Source organism: Scardinius erythrophthalmus (assembly GCF_964197995.2).
Source record: "Scardinius erythrophthalmus genome assembly, chromosome: 24".
NCBI lineage: Eukaryota > Metazoa > Chordata > Actinopteri > Cypriniformes > Leuciscidae > Scardinius > Scardinius erythrophthalmus.
The window spans coordinates 3385167-3409737 of record NC_138244.1 but is presented as its reverse complement, the minus strand read 5'-3'; the positions used below and the strand labels follow the sequence as shown (position 1 = coordinate 3409737).

The 24571-nt window shown below is 36.9% G+C and overlaps 1 protein-coding gene across 1 annotated transcript in view; it reads left to right on the top strand.

Moving 5' to 3' along the window:
- The first annotated feature begins 6298 nt into the window (after positions 1-6298).
- Positions 6299-24571, top strand: part of nell2a (neural EGFL like 2a) — a 123827-nt gene continuing 105554 nt past the window's right edge. Inside the window, 3 exon segments of the mRNA XM_081356843.1 lie at positions 6299-6535; positions 7465-7593; positions 22789-22939. Of these exon segments, the coding sequence (XP_081212969.1) occupies positions 6442-6535; positions 7465-7593; positions 22789-22939 (374 nt within the window). The 5' untranslated portion in view covers positions 6299-6441.

Genomic DNA, 24571 nt, shown 5'->3' with positions numbered 1-24571 from the left:
ATCTATTTCATGAATCGTGTTAGGCATACAGCAAATAAATAAAAAAAACAACTAACTAACTTACTAACTGAATGAATGAATAAATAAATATTAAACTATACATTACAGTTTTTTCCAATTGCTAACACACTAAAATGACATTCACAGCTTGATTATTTACACTGACACACCGAGAACAAAACCTCTTCTCAAGTCTACAAAAGTCTAAACACATTTTCTGCTTTACACACATTTTGCAATTAAAAATGGCACTTTTTAAGCATTATCAAAATCAAACTTTTGCACGTAATGGCGCACACTTCATTCATATTAGCAGAGTTTTGTCTAACCAACGACACACTGTTGGACGTAATGAAGAGCGCTCTCATCTTCAGTGTGCTTCGCCTTAATGCTAAAATAGTTCAAATTGTAGAAACTTCTTCAGACTGGTCACATGCACAGACATATTTGCAGATACACACACACACACACACACACACACACACACACACACACACACACACACACACACACACACACACACACACACACACACACACATGCTGTTGAAACATTATTTTTTTCATTTTTCACCAAACAAGTCAGTGCAACATATGTACAGCTGACATATTTACACTGGACTGAACACAAATATGCTCACAAAAAAACAGTAAACTGAAAAATATTGAAGTGTTAACAGTTTTTTTCAATTGCTTACACACTAAAATTAAAACTTTCCCTAAAACCTTACACTCAAGGAGCAAAACACCGGCCTAGATTTGCACAACTGTGAGCACATTGTCAGCTTCACACTTTTTGCAAAACATTACACACAGTGATTTGCAAAACACTAAACACACTTGTATGCATTTGACACAGAAATGTATCATGATGTCATTTCCTAGGCAATTTCAAAGCAAAGGCTTTCAAATGAACACACCCATGAACCAACTGGTTAAACACAGCCACCAGATGTGCACACACACACTTACAGTACTTACAGTTTTTTACCATTGCTATGACAAAACTCTTAACACAGTTAGCACTACATCCGCATGTGTAAGATATACTATTCACACATTTCTTGTTGCTTTAACACAAAATGCATACAGTTAACACAAATTTAAAATGCTTGAACTTCTTTTACACACAAGCTCAAACAAGACCAAAACAATGGATTTTTACTGACAAATTTACCAATGCTTTAACACTTAGATAACACCATGTTCTGAACCTAACCTTACAGGCTAAAGTCAAGGTGAACCGCTGCTTATACTGTGAACTGAAACACAAATATATCCCCTGTATTTTATTCTATTGTTACTGAGAAACAGCTGATTGAATTATGCAAATATATAAATCACAGCTGATTCCCATCTAGGAAACACACTCAGGTGTTGAGGTTCTTTCAATCGCATGACCGTATGGTATACTGTAACCGTACATCCTATAAAGCACTTTGAGATGGGTCTTTTTTTATTGAATTTCTGCAGCAAAAGACCTAAACCCAACAAAACAAAAATGTAGAGAGGCTTCAAAAGAAACTGCAGTGCAAAACACAATCTATGATCAATACAATACTGTCTGTTGTATAAGGGTTGTATAAGTTTCTGTAATTCCATCTGATGTTAGTGTTTTTATGACATTGTGCTATGACTGACTAAATCTTCCTGTTGGACGAGAACATATGTTAGTGTTTTGAAAAATGATTTGAATTTGAGACATGTTTGCAGTGTTTTGGTAGACATAATGTATTGTATTATTGTATTTTGAAAATTAGTGTTGGAGTTTAGTTTACAATGTGTGATTTTGAGCATGAAATTAACCGTTTTGCCAATTGTGTGTTGAAGCTGTGTTGGTGCGTTAAGAGTTTAGGAAACTTGTTAAAAGTATTGAAAAAATTGTCATAGCGATTGTAAAAAACTGTAATTGTATACACACCAATCAGGTTTACAGTAAGCACTATAAAAAGGCAACAGGTAAGTTCACCTGTCTTCAACAATACTGTAAAACTGTATTAAAACTGGAAAATGGTTTGTTATGATGTTTTGTTGAAATGTTCAGTATTGACTGACTTGAGTACATGAAAAGAAATAAATATTTTCATTAGTCTGCACAATTGATGTCATGTGGTGTTGGTGAATTTATTTTGACACTCTCTCTGTGTATATGCTAAAGGTGTTTTAGGTTGAGCACAGGAGTGTTTAACTGATTCAAACAGATTCAGACCATATGATGGTTGTGTTTATGTTATGACAACAAAATAAGGTTTTTATAAGACATTGTATAGTTTTGACAAAAGTGTTCCATTTTGCAAATGATCTGAGGTGTTGTGTTACTTTGGTGTAGTGTTGTGCTAATTGTGTGAAGGGGTTTGAAAACCCGGGCCCTGTTTTCAAAATTGTGCTTAAGCAATTGAAAAAAACTGTAACAGTTAAGCATTGAGGTGTTTGGTCATGTGACGCATGTATCGGCCAATCAGATCATGGAGTGTCATTTTAAATGGCAGTGTTTTGAAATGGCAAACATGTGACTTTATGTCAGATTGTTGTGTGTTATGCAGAGAACCGTGTTCACTCAGTGTGTGTTTGGTAATTACAGTGGAGTACTGTAAACGCTGTTTACTGTACTAGTGCTGTAAACATACCATATGTGGCTGGTAACCCAGCTGCCAGTATTTTACTGTAAATGTACAGTGAAAAGGTTTACAGTGGGTTGCAGTGCTTCATTTAGCAGGATATATGAGGGATTTTGCAGTTTTGCAGTGTGTGGTTTTGTGAATTGTGTTAAGTGTTTTGATAAAACCAGCCTAGTTTTTTTGCAAAATTGTGTGTTAGCAATTGAAAAAAAACTGTAATAAATCTATATCGTTAAAACAACATATGTTATGTGAAGACCAAATCAATCAATCAATCCTGAGGAATATTGACTGGAGTAGAAAGTGTGATAACCTCCCCTGTGTGTTAGAATGTTTGAGTCAATGTTTGATTGATTATAATGTCTATAAATACAGTTATAGTTCATATAAAGATTAGTAGATATAGAGATATAATACAGTTTTTTACAATCGCTATGACAGTTTTTTCAATACATTTAACAAGTTTCCTAAACTCTTAACGCACCAACACACCTAAAACACACAATTGGCAAAACGGTTAATTTCATGCTCAAAATCACACATTGTAAACTAAACTCCAACACTAATTTTCAAAACACAATAATACACTAACACAATACACCATGTCTACCAAAACACTAACACATGTTCTCTTCCAACAGGAACATTTAGTCAATCATAACACAATGACAAAAAAAAAAAACACTATCATCAGCTGAACTTACAGAAACTGCATTATTGTATATGTGTCAGGTCTGCCCTTATACAACAGACAGTATACTGTACTGATCATAGATTGTGTTTTGCACTGCAGTGTTTTTTTGAAGTCTCTCTACATTTTTGTTTTGTTTGTAATGTAAATGCATGCATTTTGTTGTTGTTGTTTTTTGCAGCAGAAATTCAATACAACAAAATAAATGCCCCTTTATAGAATGTATGGTTTATGAAAAAAGAAGACAGAGACAGAATTGCTGCAGTAACGGCTTTATTTGCAACAGGACATTTCTGCAAGATAACAAAAATATGCAATATAGCTGCCATTTACAGTATTACTGTATGTGAAAATACAAAATATACAAACAGAAAAGGCCATCTTCTAATCTGCCCGGTCTTCTGCATTTGTCCACGTTCTCATCCACATCACACCTGATATCTTCCCTGGCAAGGTATCTTGGGAAGAATCTTTTGGCTTGCCTTATCCTGGCAGTGTTCAGCTGTGATGTCTCGGTATACAGCATCTTTTGCATACAGGAGGGACATTTGGTCCTGTGGACTATGGTCAAAAACCTTTCTTCATCTCCAGGCTGAGAATACTCCTCAATGGGGTTGAGGAAAGGGAAGTAAGGGGCAAGGAAAATGGACATCATCCTCTGATGGCCGTCAAACCTGGCTGTGACTAGACGGGAATGGTGGAATGCCACATTGTCCCATATTTGCATAACTTCAATCAGCTGTTTCTCACTAGCAATGGAATAATGTGAAAATATAAAATATACAAACAGAAAAAGCACCAGAATAATAATAATAATAATAATAAAAAAAAAGTCATCTTCTAATTATTTGCATAATTCAATCAGCTGTTTCTCAGTAAGAATAGAATAAAATACAGGGGATATATTTGTGTTTCAGTTCACAGTATAAGCAGCGGTTCACCTTGACTTTAGCCGGTAAGGTTAGGTGTAGAACATGGTGTTATCTAAGTGTTAAAGCATTGGTAAATTTGGCAGTAAAAATCCATTGTTTTGGTCTTGTTTGAGCTTGTGTGTAAAAGAAGTTCAAGCGTTTTAAATTTGTGTTAATTGTATGCATTTTGTGTTAAAGCAACAAGAAATGTGTGAATAGTATATCTTACACAGGCGGATGTAGTGCTAACTGTGTTAAGAGTTTTGGAAAATTGTTAAAAGTATTGAAAAATCTGTCATAGCAATGGTAATAAACTGTAAAAGCCTCAGCATATGACAGATGTTTCATGAGGAATCTGCGAATACATCAGTGTGTTATAGACGTGTTCATCAGCTAACACACACACATCATCTTTCAGATCGTCAGATTATTGCTACTGCTTATTTAGAGCCAGATATGGACATGTAACAATGATACTTCACGTTATGTTCAAGTACAATCACAGCTTTTTAAAACTGCTAACACACATTTACAAAACTTTGCCTGTTTTTTTCAAAACTTTACACACAAATCCAATTGCGCACACTAAATGCAAAATGAAGCACTGCATTCAATCAGTTATTTGACTTGCAAACACCTTTGCCATTATATTATATTTTTTGGTTTATACATCATACACACACAGTTATTCAACACCTAAAGCTCTACTTTCACAGACATAATCCGTGAATCCATAATTCATAATTCCATAATTCATAATCCATAATTCACGGAGTAATCGGCGGAGAGACACGAAAGCAAGATTGAAACCAAACTTTTTTTTTTTTTACTGTAAGCATTTGTGGATGTGAATACAATATTATACAGTCCGAAAGACCTATAACTCGACCTTTGACCTTTTATAGGCCTATTCTAAAGCCATGATTGGCTGGTGTTCAGTAAAGCAATGAGTGTTTGCTCATGTGAGGAGTGTGTGTGTGTGAGGAGTGTGTGTGAGTGTGTGTGAGTGTGTGTGTGTGTGTGTGTGTGTGTGTGTGTGTGTGTGTGTGTGTGTGTGTGTGTGAGGAGTGTGTGTGTGTGTGTGTGAGTGTGTGTGAGTGTGTGTGTGTGTGTGTGTGAGTGAGTGTGTGTGTGTGTGTGTGAGTATGTGTGTGTGTGTGTGAGGAGTGTGTGTGTGTGTGTGTGTGTGTGTGTGTGTGTGAGCAGTGTATGTGTGTGAGGAGTGTGTGTGTGTGTGTGTGTGAGTGTGTGTGAGTGAGTGTGTGTGTGTGTGTGTGTGTGTGTGTGTTAGGAGTATGTGTGTGTGAGGAGTGTGTGTGTGTGTGTGTGTGTGTGTGTGAGCAGTGTGTGTGTGTGAGGAGTGTGTGTGTGTGTGTGTGTGTGTGTGTGTGTGTGTGTGTGTGTGTGTGAGGAGTGTGTGTGTGTGTGTGTGTGTGTGTGTGTGTGTGTGTGTGTGTGTGTGTGTGTGTGAGGAGTGTGGGGCACTGATGAATTACTGTGGTTTTTGATAGGTTGTGTTTGACAAAGGAAATCAAGAGACTTCCTGTTAGATGTGTGTGTGTTACATAGAGTGTGTGTTGTGATTTGCAAAAAGTGTTTAATAAAATTGAAAACTGAGTTGACGGCCGAGAATTAGTGTACGGGTTTGCAGATTTGGTGTGTGTTTCTGGTGTTTGAGTGTCAGGTTTCAGAAATTGTGTAACAAGTAAGGATTCTGTGTGTAAGCAGTTGAAAACAAACAAACAAAACTATAAGTTGAAATGTTTTATAAGTAGGCCAGGTGCATATTTATGCTTTTAGTCAAATATTAAGACATTTTCATACAAAGTTATTTTTTACATTATTTGTGATTTGTGGCCTTACTAGCAAGAACTGAAAGGTTTTTCTCTTTTTTGCATGCATAATTATCAAAGTGGGAATGTTCAGTGCGCGCGCTTCCATGTAGAGCCACCAGGGGGGTTACGCGCTCTGCCTCTCTCTCTCCCATTCTCTCTCTCTCTCTCTCTCTCTCTCTCTCTCTCTCTCTCTCTCTCTCTCTCTCTCTCTCTCTCTCTCTCTCTCTCTCGCTCGCGTCGCTCTGCAGTCAGTCTGACGCGCGCGTTGCGCTAGACCCATCAGAACCACCTGTGCGGCTCGCGGAACACTCGCGCGCGAAGCCCGTGACGCTCCTCTCATCCCGCGGGAATGTCTGAATGAAGAGGATAAATCCTGCGTTTACGTGAATGCATTTTCGTGGAGTATCGCAACATGGACTAATTGCATTATTCACCATGGGATTATTGCAGTTGTTTGTTGGATTATTTTGCGCGGCAGCAGGTAGGCATCAGTTATTACATCTGATCCGTTATGATGAGCACAGATGCCAGTTATTATCAATATCTGGTCATGCGTTCATCTCCATGGAGCGATTAAAGCCTGCAATCAGAGATACAGTGCTGCTAACATCACTGTGCTGGTTATGGTTATTATAATTATATGCACGTTTTATATGCAAAACTGTCAAAAATGATATTCCGAAGTCGTTTTTTAGAAGAAAATACGGTGACACTTTACAATAAGGTTCATTAGTTTATGTATTTACTAACATGAACTAACAATCAGCAATACATTAGTTACAGTATTTATTCATCTTTGTTAATGTTAGTTAATAAAAATCCAGCTGTTCATTGTTTGTTCATGTTAGTTCAGTGCATTAGTGCATTAACTAATATTAGTAAGTATTAGTAAATGTTGAAATGAACATTAACACAGATTAATAAATGCTGTAACAGTTATTAGTTCATGCTTGTAAACTAATGTTAACAAGATTTTAATAAAGTAGTAGTAAATGTTGAAATGAACATTAACAGAGATTAATAAATGCTGTATTAGGTCATGCTTGTAAACTAATGTTAACTAATTGTAAAGTTTTACAGAAATATATATCACTCTTTTTAATTTCAACATTTCGTGTTTTACTCAATGCGTCACTTGCTGTTTCTTTAGTAATTGCGAAATTTACTAGTAATTTCTGAGTGAAAATTGTTCCTACACTATTTATTTATGTGTTTATGTTTCAGTGTAGGCTCCACATCTGGAAATATCAAGGAATTTTGATTTCCAGACCCTGAAAAATCAATGAAAGTCATGAAAAAAGTCATTGCTCTTCAACAAAATCCTTGTTGCTGTAAATGCAAACGCCTGGAAAAGTGCTGTAAATGCACGGGTGTGAAGGTCTAATGCTGTGTGTTGTGATTGTGTTGAAGTGTCTGCGTTCGGAGTGGATCCTGCGGTCCGGATCAGCCTGTTTCAGGAGTTCAGTCCCGGAGAAGGCTTCTCCGGCGTGACACAGGTGCAGGGTTTCCATGATGACACCAGAGCATTCCTGTTCCAAGGTAAGACTGGAGGATCGCAAACAAACAGGAATCTGTCTTATTGACAACAGCGCAATATGAGGTTTTCCCAAATTTTGGATTTCCCCCCCAATTTTCCCAAAATTCCCAAATTTTTCCCAAACATGTTCATTCTGGAATCTGTGCTTCTGGCTATATCCCAGTTATCAGAACGAGTTGGCAAGGTTATGAATAAACGTTCTTCCAGTAACGTTAATAGAACGTTTATTCAAAGTTCTATCTCAAATCATTCGCACAAAAACATCATTTATACAACATCGCTTTTCTGAAACATTTTAGTCGAATGTTTTTTAACTCTTACTACTTTTGTCAGATGGTTTAGAGAACATTCAGAAGTAACATTTTCAGAATATACGCAAAATGAATCCCGTAATGTTTTCTCTAATGTTCATAATCAAGAAAAAAACACGTTTTTCAAACAGACATTCCGAAAACGTTTTCATAACTCAATGGGAATGCTAGCTTATGCTAACAGCTTATGTTAGCTTAGAATGTTCTTACAACATATTTTTGTTACTTTAGCTGGGATTCTCCTTAAATGTAGTGTCGGGAATGATAAAGTCGTGTTCGTTTGGTGCTGATATCGCACTGTTCTGCATGCGTATCATTGATGTGGTGCTGACAAAATGTGTTTTGTGTATGTGTGGTTAGGGGGTGGGGGAGTGTAATTTGTATGTTTTTTTAATAGACTGCAGATGTAAATTAGCCTGTTGCTAACTCTGGTACAATGCATCAAATGGTAACATTTATGTTGGAAATTGTACATGGTCCTTAATAAAAAAATGCACAAATGCATACATTTCCATTATAATATTAGATATATTAGTAACACTTTACAATAAGGTTAATTGGTTAACATTAGTTAACATAAACTAAAAATGAACAAAACTTCTTCAGCATTTATTAATCTTAGTTTAATATTAATGTCAACATTTACTAATACATTATTAAAACCAAAAGTTGTGTTAACATTAGTTAATGCACTGTGAACTAACATGAACAAACAACGAAAAGCTGTATTTTTTATTAACTAACATTAACAAAGATGAATAAATACTGTAACAAATGTATTGCTGATTGATAGTTCACTAATGAACCTTATTGTAAAGTGTTACTGATGTATTATTGGTAAGACATTACAATAAGAGATGCAATGCTATACTTTTGTTATAGTGTTAAAACGAGTATTTTCCACTGTTAGCTCCTGCTGACTGAAGCTCACAGTGAAGAGTTAGCGATATATTTCAGCGTCGCTGTGATTCGCTGTGAACACCTGCGTGACCGCGTCCCCCGCGGCTGTGTGTCCCGGTGGGGGAGCGGACCCTCACGGGCCCCTGAGAGCCTCTCCGGGAAACAAAGGGCCGAGGCTCTTTATGGGAACAGACGCTGGAGAATAATGGGGCACATAATGAGATTATCCTCAGACGATACACAGATGTGTGTGTGCAGTTCGTCTCCGCCGCTGTTGACAAATAATGGCCTGTTTTGGGATCCGCCATATGATGCAACAAGTCGTAAGGTTGGACTGCTGCAAGTTTTGTGCTGGCACTGCAGATGTGTGTGTGTGTGTGTGTGTGTGTGTGTGTGTGTTGTTGAGCAACATTCAGCTCTTTTACATGGTTACATGTGCTATTGCGCAATAAGAGTTTCTATCTGTGCATAATGAGCTTGCAGCTTGACAACGTTTAAATATATCAAAACTTTTTATGCATGAATTGTGAAGTGTGAAATCGGACTGAATGCGACTCCATTTGGTGCCTCAGAAATGACACATTAAAACTTTCTTTAAAGTCCAGAGAAAATTGACACTATTTAATGTCTGAATAATTCATTAGTGCATATTATTATTATTATCATTGTTATGCACTTAGATATGTATCACATTAGTAAAATGCATTGCAAAAGAGTGTGTAATGTGTGTCAGTGTTTCTGAACTCATTGTAGTCTTGAGTTTCTTCCGGGAACGAACACGTCACAATATTCCTCATTATAATTCATACGCAGAATAAAGGGGCGGGGCCTGGTTGAGTTAGTTAGTAGCGTGTTAAACTGGCGGTTATGGTAAGGGGCGGGACATTTCCCAAACACACTCGAAGCGCTCGACCAATCACAACACACTGCTCCAGCCGACCAATCAGAGCACAGTGTGCTTTTTAGAAGGAGGGGCTTCATAGAGACAGGAAGTAAAGCGTTACTGACAGACTGGGAAGAGAGGAGCCGCAACAATGGAGAATATGAGGAAAATAATCAACATTCAAGCAGGAAAACCTGTTCTAGAGACTAACAACAACATCAAGACTGTAAAAAGGCATAAAATGGCCACATTTTACATTCAGTTCAATCAAATTCAGATTTCTTCATGTGTCTCTGCTCACCTGAGCTCATTAGACCTGCGATCATTGTGCCTGTGGGGCAGATGTGAACACAAGACAGATGAAGTGATTTAATCAGACGACTCTCTCATTATTTCTCTGCAGACATATTCTCTCTTTGTCTCATTGTCATTTACTCTTCCTTGCTCTTCTCTAATGCATGCATTTATAAAAAAACTCTCGAGTTGTTATATTTCATCTCAGGTATTTGTGTGCACACCTACGCAGCGAATGCAAAACACACACACACACACACACACACACACACACACACACACACACACACACACACACACACACACACACACACACACACACACACACACACACACACACACACACACACACACACACACACACACACACAGTTCACAGTGGCATCATTACAGGCATTAAACGCTGTGTTTCTTGTCGGAGAGCTGGTGAGATCTGCTCTAAGTGACAGTGGGAAGGCTTGGGAACAGCAGGATAAACCGGAGAGCCTCGGGCTGAACCGTTCCCTGATAATTGGGCCAGCAGGGCATTGATGCAGGTGGAGGGAGTCTGAGCCGGGATTCGGACCACAAACGGTTCCATAGATGGGTCTGGCCGGGGTGTTTCTGGTTCTGTAGGCTTGGATGCTCATGGCTAAACCTTAATAATAGGATTTTTTTGGAGAGAGACTTGAATTGGCCAATCGTAGAATTGGAAACTTCGAATGGAATTGTGGAATCCAGTCATTAAAATGGAATTTACCGTATAACTCGGAATATCACAGAATTTGGCAGTTTTGAATGAAATAATCACAAGTAGGCAAAGGTACACGTTTACCTTTTTTTGATCAAATATAGTAAAGTGTTATTAATGAGAGAGTGCAAACTAAAAAATTAATTTATATTTACATGCACACCTTTTGTTTCAATCGGACTGAATTCATTTCGATTGATGAATCTGAACATAGTGTTTATATTAACGCTAATCAATTCATCGGGTTGATGTGTGCGTTTATGTCACGAGCTTCAAATCGGAATAGTTTTTTTGATATGCGCTCACTGAACTAATATACAGAGTTTCCCACTGTTTGCTCATAATAGCCATTCTCAATCCGTGTATCAATCGTTCACTCGTTTTTTTTTATTTAATATTGAAAGTAGAAAAATGAGAAAATGGTTCTTTTTCCTTTTTTTTTTTTTATTATTTCCAAAAGAAAAAAGAAAAACAAGAATTCAGCTTGATTTTTCGTTTTTCGTTCTGAGGCAGAAAAATTAATAAACAGCTTGAATATTCGATTTCTACACGTGGGCGGGAATGAAACACCCCTTTCCTCTGATTTGTCAGCCGAAGATCAAACTGTCCCGTCATCAGCTCTTCCTCAGCAGAATAAAAGTCCTCCGCTGCAGCTGATGTGCGGATTCTTAACTCGTTTATTGCAACTACTTTTCATGTTTTTCTCATCAAACAACCAGACTAACGAATGGCTCGACACTACCGGGGAAGATCCTAGACAGGGCTTTCTTCTGTGTAGATATAAATTGACCTACGCTTTGCATCAGCTGGGTATGGCAGGGTAAATGACGGCTGGAGAACAGAGAACAACAGAGATATTAAAATACATACTCTTTTTTACTTCCCCTTACTGTAGCCTTTGTCAAATCCTTAAATGAATGGTATTCAGAAAACAAGAATGAAAATTAAGTAGTCCCGTATAATAAAAATATACATAGTAGCCTATTGTGCCCTTTATTACAAACAACATTTAGCTATTTTAAATGCCAAGCCTAAACAAACTTATTTAAATCGAAATTGAGTTGGGTTTGCGCATCTCTTATTCGGTCCAAAGTTTCCATATTTGCAATGTAACATTTGGATACTAACTATTAATGTAAAGAAGGCTTCGTACTTCAGTCGAGTCCTAATATAGGCTAGGCTAAATGAGCATCTTCCAGGGAAATGAGTTTGGAATAACAGCAAGATGACTGACCGGCACAGCCTTGATATTGTACAAAAGATGAATAAAATTAAGCAGAATAACTTTTTATATGTTTGGTTGACTGTTTTATTCCCCGGACCCCCGGGGAAGCTTCAGTTTCCGGCTGATGGATTACCCCCTTGGGAAGAACTGATGACGGGACAGTTTGATCTTCGGCTGACAAATCAGAGGAAAGGGGCGTTTCATTCCCGCCCATGTGTAGAAATCGAATATTCAAGCTGTTTATTCATTTTTCTGCCTCAGAATGAAAAACTGCTGAAAAGAAGCTGAAGAACAAGCTGAAATCTTGTTTTTCGTTTGTTTGTTTTTTTGGGGAAAAAAATAAATGAAAAAGGAACTGTTTTCTCATTTTTCTACTTTCAATATTAAATCAAAAAACGACTAACGAATGATACACAGATTATTATTCTCATACATTGATTCTTTATTATGGCCAAAACCAGTTGCCAAGTCAAGTCTAGTAAATTTGTATAGTTGTGTGTGGATGAGGAGTCTGAAACCAGGACTGGTGGGCCATGGTCCTGCTCCACTTCACACACACTTGTTTATATGACATGTCCTTGCGCAGTCCTTTCAGTTTCGGTTTTCAATCCGATCAAGTGTCTGCATGTTCTCTTCCCAGTTTGCCCAGCGCTTCTGTCAGAGAGAGAGAGAGAGAGAGAGAGAGAGAGAGAGAGAGAACTGAAGGTGCCCTTGACCAGCGCTGGGATTTCACTGCTGCCTTAGTGTGTGTGTGTGTGTGACAGCGATGACATCCAGAAGCATGTTCAGCCCTCATGAGTTATGCATGCAAAAACCACTCAGAGAGTTCAGTTAGAATGAAAGGGCCGTACGCTTTAGTCTGAACTCCTGACCTGGGCACTGATAACCAGAGACGACTGATCCGAGACAGATCCCGGAATAATTCAATAAAGAGATGAAGATTAGTTGATCCAACATCCGCACCATAGACTGCAAATCTGGATTATTGACCATCATGCAGACGCTGAGATGCGTGAGCTCTGTCTCCTTAAAAATAACATCAACACTGAATAACTAACAGCATATTAAAATAAAATCTAATTCAAAATATGAACAAAAACTGAATATCAATGAATCAGGATATTCAACAAGAAAAACTACATGGCAAGGTCAGGGTTATTTATGTTAACTAAAACTAAAACCATAAAAAAATACTTTTTTTTTTAACAGTAATAAAATTAAATGTACAAATGTTATTTGGTTTAAGATGAAGTACTAAAATAGTAAGTAAGCTAAAACTAAAAACTAATAAAAAATATACAAACACTGTAAAAAAAAAAAGATCTGTTAAATTTACGGTAAAATACCGGCAGCTGTGGTTGCCAGAAATTTACCGTAAAAAATACGGTAGCAACATTTTAGATTTTACAGACTTTACTTAAATTTACAGAAATAAAACGTATTTAATTATCTGATAAAATGTTAATTTATTGACCTATTGAAGTAATTATATCTGTTTTGTACCATAGTAATACACTGACAACAACCAATCACAGTGGAGATGAAAGTCACTTGATGAATTAAAGATCATCACACGCAGCTCTTTTACAAGAAAGTCATTATTAGTGTTTAGAAGCTGCACAGTGTCATTCACACAAACACTAAACACCATCATGGTAACACACATGAAGTTTTAAAAATGCAATAAACATTAATTTAACAACATTAAATGTAACATAATACCCTAATGTCATAACTGATCAGAAAAAAATAAGAAAACTTGAAAGAAACATAGTTATTTCAACAAAAATACATCAAATGTGAAGTCTCACGCAGGGAATTGTGGGAATGTCAATTTACGGTTTTTCACTGTAAGTTATACAATGACCTGTTCTTTTTCACTTCTGGTATTTTACAGTAAATTACATTAAATGTAATTTTAGATCTATCACAGTTATTTACCGTATATAGTAAGGAAACTTTCTCTTAACCAATTAACAGTTTTTCTCCGTAGCATTTTTGCAGTCCTTGACACAATTATAATATATAAAAATATATAAAATAATACAAAAATAAAATCTAATAAATATTAACGAAAACTGTATATGAATGAAACTAAAATAACACTGGGCGTGAGGGAGAAAATAAATTAAGATATTAAAAAAATATTTTTTAAATGCCAGTCATGTAGTAAAGACAGTGATATTAAAAGACTAAATTCAATATACAGCTTATTGATGATGCAAACTATCACAGACTTTAGATATAGAAAGAGGTTCACTCATATTACTATGGAAGAAAGTGCAGCTCGCAATATGGCAGAATAAACCCCGCCTTCTGAATAAAACAGCCAATCACTGCTTGATAAAGACATTGCATCACTGGAGCTGTGTTTGACGCTCCAGAAAACTGTTAACGTCCAGCTGTTTTTAGTGATTTATGTGCGTCACAGGTGCCCAAAACATGCATTTTGTTAACATATCTGAGTTTTTCTTCTCTTGAGATGTAAAATTGACCGGCCTGTAATGCAGTTCCAGCAGGTTTCAGTCACATGATTAAAAACTATGGATTGCTTTACTGTAAAAAACCCTTTTGGAAGCTTTATTTACAAGAGTGCTGAGTTTCCTCCAGATGTTGCAGGAATCTGCTGTAACTTCCTCTAAGCGCAGCTGGATGGTGTTTGACCTGAAGGAGAGATGCAGGAGAAGACAGTGTTCACTAACGCCTGCGAGCGTCCCATGCATTGCATTATGAATCACGTTCTGACACACTTCAAAAACGCAACGATGCATGAAATCGAGCATGAAGCGTCTGCATTCACGGACATGCATAGTGTAAAGGCCCGAAATATCTCATGATTCTCTCCAGTTTGATTCTTTCATCTATTTTTAGGCGGATGATTTCCTCTGTTTATGACTCTCCGCCAGGTGTGTGTTTCGCCTCTGAGAAAAGCAGTTACATTTCCATTCGGAGTGAATCTGGGACCTGTTTACCCCCCAGTAAAAACCAACATCTTCCTTCATCTGAGCCCAATTCTTTGTTCTAAAGCATCGGATCTGTCCCGAGGACGAGATTATAACACAAACGCCTCCCCAGAGAAACGCTTCCCATGCAACACGATGAGAAAAGAGCTTTTTTGGCTTTCTCAGGATTCTCCTAAAGGTTTTTTTCCTTCCCATTTTTGTTTTGAACTCTATCCATGCCATTGACAGAATTCTCCAGCAATCCATGTTTCCACTGTTATATGGTACGGATCTTCTGGCGGAGAATGCAGAATCTCGGGATCAAAACATACAAAAGAAGAAGCAGAAACAAGCGATAGAAGCATTGCTGACGCACATGTCAAATATTATGCGATCATCAAACATTAAACGGCATATAAATCAAAATGAATGAAACGTTGAACAAAAAAAGAGAAAACGACTGTGAAGATTTGTGGACTCGAACTACTCTGATCATCTGATCTGGACAAGGCCTTTGACAAGAACGTAATTTTCTCAGCTTTTTGTTCAAAGTGTTGCTTTTTTTATGAAACTTATCCCGATTATCCACAATCCTGTGCATTTGGAATCATAAATATCCACATTATGGAAAAATAGCTGCAAATATTTCATTTAAATCACAGCCATTTGCCATCACTAGCCTGATTGGACAACATGTGGACACGCCCCTGAGTGCAGGATGATGTCATCAATATTTTCCTTGCGAAATTTTAAATATGCAAATCTCATTTTAGTAAGCCACAAATCTTCGATATCATAGGATATTACTAGTAGCTTAAACTAAAACTACAATAGGTATTAAATAAAGCTGAAATCGGATAAAATATAAATTATGGATGCACCGATATGACAATTTTGGCCGATAACCGATAAATCTTTATATTTGAATATATATATATATATATATATATATATATATATATATATATATATATATATATATATATATATAATTTTATATTGATGTGACAGGTTTTTAAGGATACAAATGCAGTCTGTAAGTCATATGACGCTTTTATAAGTGTTTTTGGAGCTCTTCATGTTTCCCCTTCTGTTCGCGACTGAAAAAATAAAAAACAGGAGAGTTAGTGAATAATTGGTGAATTATTCTGTGATTATCGTCTGTCTCTGTTTTTCCTGGACACATCCCTGCTGTAAACGGCTCTCCAGATGTTGGTCTGCTCCTTTATCCGGGATGCTCAGGTGTTCCTCCTCCTGCAGGGAAGCCATTGATCGAGGATGACCTACTGAGGGAACCATCGACCAGCGTCTGGTGTGTCCGAGAGGACGGAGCTGTTTCTATGGAGACGTTGGTTGGGAGATGGACTGAGAAGATCCCGAGGATCAAAGTCCTTCCCCCGCGGAGCCCCTGGAGAGTTTCACTGGCATGAGAGAAACCGGCCTTTCATCAGCCTTGAGAGGCTTTCTGGAGTCGGAAACACGGCCCTGCTGGGAATGAAAGGGCAAACGCGGGACTAAAACACGCCACTTTTCAGTCACTCGGGTTCAAATAATCATCCTGCAGTTGTTCATGTTTTGATGGCCTGTTTTAAGATGGACTTCAGAGCTTCGTGCAGTATACGCATCTCTAAAATATATTTTTTCTGGCTACACAGTTTAACAAGGAATGTTCTCCAAACGTTCTGTCACAGACAGCAACATAGTGTCGGCCCAGATCCGGGCCACATCTGGGACATGTGATTCAATGCGTTCCAGATGTGGGCCGGATCTGGGCCGACACTTTGTTGCTGTCTGGCAAGGTTTTCCTCCAGTTACGGTTACATCTTCCAGTAACGTTAATAGAACGTTCGTTCAAAGTTTTCTGGTCTTTAATAATGTTATCGAGACATTAGTACAAAAAAAATATATTTATACATTGTTCACGGAACGTTCAGTCATTTTTAAATGTAACAGCTTGTTTTGGAATGTTCAGAGAACATTTAAAATTAACATTCCATAATGTTTGAAGAATGGAATGTTCCTCTAATGTTTGAATTACCAAGAAAAAATATTTTTGAAACATTTAAAAAACTGGAAGTTTTGAATGTTCTGAGAACATTCAGAAATCACATATTTATAACTTAATGGGAACGTTAGCAAAATGTTCTTAGAATATATTTTTTGTTAGCTGGGTAAATGAATTATATATATATATATATATATACACACTTATATGGATAAATGCATCAATTTAAATAAAGTGAAACTAAATAAACGCAACTTGTATATAATAGTACTAATACTAAAATAACACTGCTTTAAATATTCAGTGCTTTAATTGTTTTCACATCATTAATGTGATAAAACAGGTTCATAGAAATCATACAATCAGTGAGATCATACAAATGCAATTTTTTTTGAAAAAATATACAGATAAAACAATTTTAGGTTTCTGTATGCATTGTAAAAATCACAATTTATCTTATTTTCTCTTTTTATTTGGATCTTGATAGACACGGATGGAAAGATCAGATAATTCACACAACTGAATGAAAAATCTGCCGATAACAGTTTCACATTATGGGTAGTTCAGCTTCTTCCGTTGACCAGCATGACTTGACTTCTAAAATCATAACAAGCTGTTCAAGGAATATTGATCTGAAAATGAAAATGCGTCTTCTTTTGTGTTCCACTGACGAAAGTCATTCAGGTTTGGAAGGACATGGGAGTGAGTCAGTGATGAACTGTTGTTTAAAGAAAACACTGATTATTCTGTTTATCTTTGGCACATGTTTCCTGATGCTTTCACTCAAATGGACACTCAGCATTTCCTGTAAATGTTCTTCATGTCCTTCATTATGACTCACAAATGATCTCTGATGAAATGAACGTCAGTGAGTTTCAGAAGACATCTCAACTGTGTCTCAAACTGAGTTTAGAAGTCTGCAGTCAAAAGTCAGACATCTTACAGTTTTTTTCAATCGCTAACAAGCGCTTACCCATACTTCAGATACTTTTTCTAAACTCTTAACACAGACTCACACCTACAAAACACAACTGGCCAAATGGTTAATTGTCTTCTCAAAAACACATTTTGTTAAATATATACTAACTCTTCATTTCAAAACAGAACACATGTTTCTCTGTGCACACACTAACTTTACCAAAACACTGGAAATCTGACTCAAAATAAAATTTTTCTGTCAAAGAATAACACTTGTTTTCACTTCACAAAGTACATGCACTCAATCAAAGTACACCAGGTTTCAAAATCCTGGCTATTGTTGACATTACTAAAACTGCATAGACTTTTATGTTTCAGTTTTACAGGTATTTGCATGCAAAACGTGCAATCCACCATTTTACACTAAATTCTTGGTTGGGAACTGTCCACATGTACAGTACTGTTCACATTCATAATCATTCCAGTAAAAAGCAAATCAGTTTTTATTCCTTTACTGTTTACTACAGGAGGTACAGTAGAAACACGTTTTGATAGAACAGAAAAAGTTTTACAGTATTGCTTACAGTGAACAAAATATCCATGAAACACACAAGAGCATTCTGAACAAAAAAACAACAGCAAAAAAAACATAAAATTACTGTATCTAATCTCTGCAATCTTCAGGGTTAGGCATGTTTTCATCAAGATCACATCTGATATCATCCAAGGCGATGCACCTGGGATAAAACTGCTTGGTATGTCGGATCCACCCTAGGAGCCAGCATCCATGGCTTCAAGGAGGGACATCTGCTCATGTGGCTGATGGTCATAAACCTTCCACCTCCACATTACATTTTGTCCAGGTCGACGCCTTTTGGCCAGATTGAATCCTGCCTCATCTATGTATATGAATTCATGAGGGGCCTGGTTGGCCTCCAATTCCATAATTCTCAAAACAAAGTTTATGTAAATCATGTAATTTACTGTATACCATACTGTACTGTAACCTATTGCTGTGTAGGTTACCTACTTGCAAAGTGCAAAGCTTATAGAACTGGACATTGAATTGAATATACAGTACACTATACCTGGACATATTGTCGTTGTAGCTCCTTGACTCTCTCACTGATATATTGTTTTTGAACTGATATCATTGCAGAAGCAGAGGTTTTTATAAACTTTAATATTGTGAAATATTACTGTAGTACAATTTGAAATAACTGATTTCTGTTTAAAAATATGTATGTCATGTAATAAATCGTGTAAAATGTAATTTATTCCTGTGATGAAAAGCTGAATTTTCAGCATCATTACTCCAGGAAGAAAAGCTTGTTTCTTCATGACATTGTTCAAAAGCAACACATTTTGCTAGCAATCAAAATCACATTTTGCTAAAATCATTAAATTTACAAAAATGGTAAAAGTTTCATGTAAATGGTAAATAAATAAATGCAGTCCATACTGTATCTAAGGTTTGGAATATTGTTTTTGCTATTGTGGGATGTTGTGTGTTAACATTTGTAAATACTACAAAAACAATCCATCATTTTGTTGGGAGGTATAGTTTGTCTGTTAAGAAAATGTAAGCATTGTGGAAATGTGTTCACTGACTGCATATTGTGTGAAAACGACAAGAAATGTGTGAATGGTATGGCCACAAAAGACCGATGCTGTGCTAATTGTGTTTAGAGTTTTGAAAATGTGAACACTGGCTGGACAAACGCTTGTTAGCGACTGAAAAAAACTGTAATATGAACTTGAACATTTCTTTACTGCAAAAATGTTCTTCTCCAGTGTTTCTGTCTTGTTTTCCAGCACAAATATCTAAACGTTCTTAAATCAAGATACATTTACTGGAGAAGAACAATGACTGAAGATATTAAGTCTTGTTTACAACAACAAAAAAGAAGAAATTAAGCGAGTTTTTGCTTGAAAATATCTGCCAATTTGAAAAATAATATGGTTTTCCCTTTAAAATTAACTTTATTTTTCAGACTCCACTTTGTTCTTGTTTTAAGCAAAAACTCAGTTAATTTTCAAACATTTTTCAGAAAACAAGTAATATCTTAACTGAAACCATACAATCATCTAATTAAGTATAACTGATCTCATACTTGATTATTTACATTTTCCTTTCCCATATGGCAAAAATATTATATATATATATATATATATATATATATATATATATATATATATATATATATAAAATGGGAAAGGAAAATGTAAATAAACATGTAACTTAATAGTATATGACTAATACTAAAATAACACTGCTTTAAATATTCAGTGCTTTAATTGTTTTCACATCATTAATGTGATAAAACAGGTTCATAGAAATCATACAATCAGTGGGATCATACAAATGCAATTTTAGGTTTCTGTATGCATTGTAGTTACATGTATATATATATAAATGAAAATTTATTAAACCATTCAATATAAATTGTACTTCAAGGAGCAATTTCCAATCTTAAAATGCATTTTAGGTAAATACAAAAAAAATATATTTTGGACAATATGTATATAATGTTCTCCAAAGATAAATTAGGAATTTGAATAACTAAAACTTATTGAAACTATATGAATGTAAATATATATATGCTGTATATATAAGGTGGTGGCCAAAACTGTTAGAACACTTGGCATATTTAAGAGGTTTCAGTTGTTATTGTCCATGAGGATAATGACCCTAAACATTCCTCTAACTATTGCTGGAACTTCCTGTGACGGACGAAATCTCAAAGGCGGACCTCAACCGCATCGAGCACATTCGGGGCGAGTTGGAAAATAAACTGGACAGATCTACTGTAAAATATCATCTGATATCTGATATGTGTTGTGCTCAGAGCAACAATCTGCATGTTTCATGAACATTATGAAATAAAATCATGTTTTGGAGGCAAAAAAATGTCAATATCTTTAGATCTGTCAGGTGTTCTGATAATTGTGGCCACCACTGTATATATGGCTTTAAAACACTGAGTTCACTGCAGATATTGACTGAACCCTCCTCACGATGGACAGACAGGGAGAAGAGCAGTTCTGAAGTGAAAACGAGACGGTCACTAATTAAACGGCAGACTGGATCTGGATCTGGATCTGGTTATTGGCTGGTGTGGATGTTAATTGGTCGTCTTCAGTCGCTGGAGCTCATCGATCTGAGGATGTCTTCATTACAGGCTGCTGTAACTGTGTCACTGCCTCTGTGTGTGTGTGTGTGTCCCGCGAGCCTCTGATGTGAGAGAGAGAGATGATCATTTATTGATGCCTCCATTAAGAAGTGGCAGACGCACGTGTTTGAGAGGAAGAGGAGGGAGAGGCGAGGAAGAGCTGTGCTGGAATTCAGTTATTGTGTTGTTGTCTGTCTGTACGGCGGGAGATTATTAATAAGTTGTCAACATCCACATAATCGACTTCGATTTGTTGTAAACATTCACATCACGCCTGATATATTAATATTAAAGTACTCTATCCTATGACATGACAGCGCTTCATGAGATCCCTCTCTGTCTCAGCAATTACCAATAGGATGGGAAGCTTTTTAGCATTAATGCAACTAAATAATGTTTTATCCCCGTTTTTCCCATTCCTGTGCATGATGGGAAATGTAGTTCATGCAAAATTCATGAAATATTGAAACCTGAACGAATGTTTCATTAATGTATCTTAAAATATATATATATATATAAAAAAAAGAATTTCATTAATGTAATGTATTCATATTAGTGCTGTCAAATCGATTTATATATTTTTATATTATTTATTCATATATTATTATCGATTAATATATGTTTTTATATATAATATATATATATATGTGTGTGTGTGTGTGTGTGTGTGTGTGTGTGTCTGTGTAAATATACATATACACACATATAGCCAACTTTATATATACATTATATACACACAGGGACATATATATATAATATACATAAATATAATAAATACAGACACATATAATGTAAACAAACTTTTATGTTAGATGTGATTAATCGCGATTAATTGATTTGACCTCGTAATATAAGAATATTTAAATATTATTCACTTTATCATTTTTTTTAATTATTAATTTATTTTATATTTAAGTTAATGTATTAAATATAATTAAATCGTTATTCTAAATACTTATTTGCATTTATAAATTCAGAGAAATGATCATATTTGTGCATGTCTAAGATGTTTTTTTTCCAGTTGTTGTTTTCTCAGAATCCCTGCTTGAGCTGCTGTGCTGGTTTGAGCTGGTTTGAGCTGGTTTAAGCTGGTTTTAACTGGTTTAAGATGGTTATATCCCCTCTAAAACCAGACCTGCACACATCGACGTGTCTCACTGCTCATGTTCCCCCAGGCTACTTTCACACATGTTGATTGATAGTGATTTGTTTGCTCATCATTGATGGTGAACACGCTGTGGTTTCTCTTACCGTGAACGCTGTCCTGTGATCGTCTGCATGTCCATGTCAAGCATTAAAGGTGCACTGTGTAATATTGAGGAGGATCTGTTGACAGAAATACAATATCATGTACATAACTATGTTTTCAGTGGTGTATTAAGACCTTACATAATGAAGCGTTATGTTTATTAGCTTAGAATGAGGCATTTCTCTCTACACACACCGCGGGTCCGCTTACATCCACATGTTTCTACGGTGGCCCTGAACGGACAAACGCGTTTCGTCACTATGTTGTTCTTCGTGCAAAGAAGCTTTAGCTAAAATCAGCGAATAAAACACTGACACAATGATGAACAAGTAACAATAATATTCGCAATAACATCTTTTTACTGAATAATTGAGTAAACATAATTTTTAATTTATCTTTGTAAAGAAACCTCATTGTTTAACTGGCTACTCTCTGCTGTCTCAGACGACGACATCACTTCCTGTCGGCCATCGTAACTTCTGTTGGGTGCAATTCACAACCTCACCACTAGATGCAGCTAAAAATTACACACTGCACCTTTAATGTATTCCCTCTGTGTCTCCGCAGGCCCGTCCCGGAGCGTGAGAGTCCCGGATGCCGCCGCTGGCCACATGCTGCAGAAACTCAGAGGAAAGAGTGAGTTCACCATCGCTCTGACGCTCAGACAGGAGAAGCTCAACTCTGGAGTCATTCTGTCCATCCATCACGGAGAGAAGAGGTACACGCACAACATCACAACATCACTGCTTCATCTGACACAACCACATCTGCACATTTCTGTTGTGCTCATGCAAAACTTACTGCCATGTTGATAAGTTGTTGGTTTGTGGTTGCCAGGGCGTTGCTATGTGATTGTTGGCATGTTGCCAGGATGTTCTAAGGGGTTTCTAGGGTGTGCTGGATGGTTGCTAGGGCATTGCTAGGGCGTGTTTTATGGTTGCTAAATCATTGCTAAGGGGTTACTAGTAGGACATTTCTAGGTGGTTGCTATCATGTTTTGGATGGTTTATAGGGCATTGTGTGAGAGTGTTTTATAGATGGTTGATAGACCATTGATAGATGGTTGCTAGGGTGTTCTGGATGGTTGACAGGGTGGTGCTAGATGGTTGCTGGGGCATTGCTAGGTTGTTTGCTAGGGTGTTCTGGATGGTTTCTAGGGCATTACTAGGTTGTTCTGTATGGTTGACAGGATGTTGCTGAATGCTTTCTAGGGTGTTGCTAGGGTATTTTGGATGGTTGCTAGAGCATTGCTAAGTGGTTACTACTAGGACATCGCTAGGTGGTTGCTAGGGTGTTTTGGATGTTAATAAGGTATTGCTTGGTGGTTACTAGGGTGTTCTGGATGGTTGCTAGGGCATTGCTAGGGTGTTCTGGATGGTTGCTAGGGCATTGCTATGGTGTTCTGGATGGTTGACAGGGTGGCGCTGGATGATTTCTAGGGCATTGCTAGGTGGTTGCTAGGGTGTTCTGGATGGTTGCCAGGGCATTGCTAGGGTGTTTTGGATGGTTGCTAGGGTGTTCTGCATGGTTGAGAGGCCATTGCTAGATGGTAGCTATATGTGTTCTGGATGGTTGCCAGGGCATTGCTAGGGTGTTGGTTTCTAGGGTGTTCTGGATGGTTGACATGGTGGTGCTGGATGGTTGCTAGGGCATTGCTAGGTGGTTGCTTGGGTGTTCTGGATGGTTTTTAGGGCATTGTCTGCAGCACAAACAGGACAAGTTACATGCAGATCTTTATTGTTTGCTCATATCTCTTACTATAATTATAAGCAATGGTACTAGTGATGCTTGACTTGGCAAACATTACTAATTATATCTGCAATACACTGAAGATTAGGAAAACATACACACGTACATGCTCACACACACAGACACACAGGAAAAGGAAAAGTTAATCTACATACAAAGTCTAATTAAACGGTTCAGTCTAGTGTGTTCAGGTCACGATGCATCATAGCAGGGATTCATGATCCAGAGATTACATTGATATCAAGTGACGACTCAACACATTAACAAAATCATATCAGGTGTCATGTGTTGTTCTGCTCTGGCTGTTTTCTGTGTTGGATTAATCACTTCTGCATGTATTTATATAATATCAACAAACTTCTACCCAGTCTGTGACCCATTTTTGGAGCATGATGCACTATTGATGAAATGTTTGTTTAGTGAATGTGAAGCTTAATGCTTCGGGTTTTTTTTAATATGTCATAGTGTTTGAACAAAACAAAGTAAGGGAATTAAGAAGAGGAAGTTTTCCCCCGAGACGCTCTTCCAGAGTCATTTTTAGTGTTTGACCGTCGAGCCGCGGTGGATTCTGCCTCCCTGAGCGCGTTGTTCCGGTTTATCT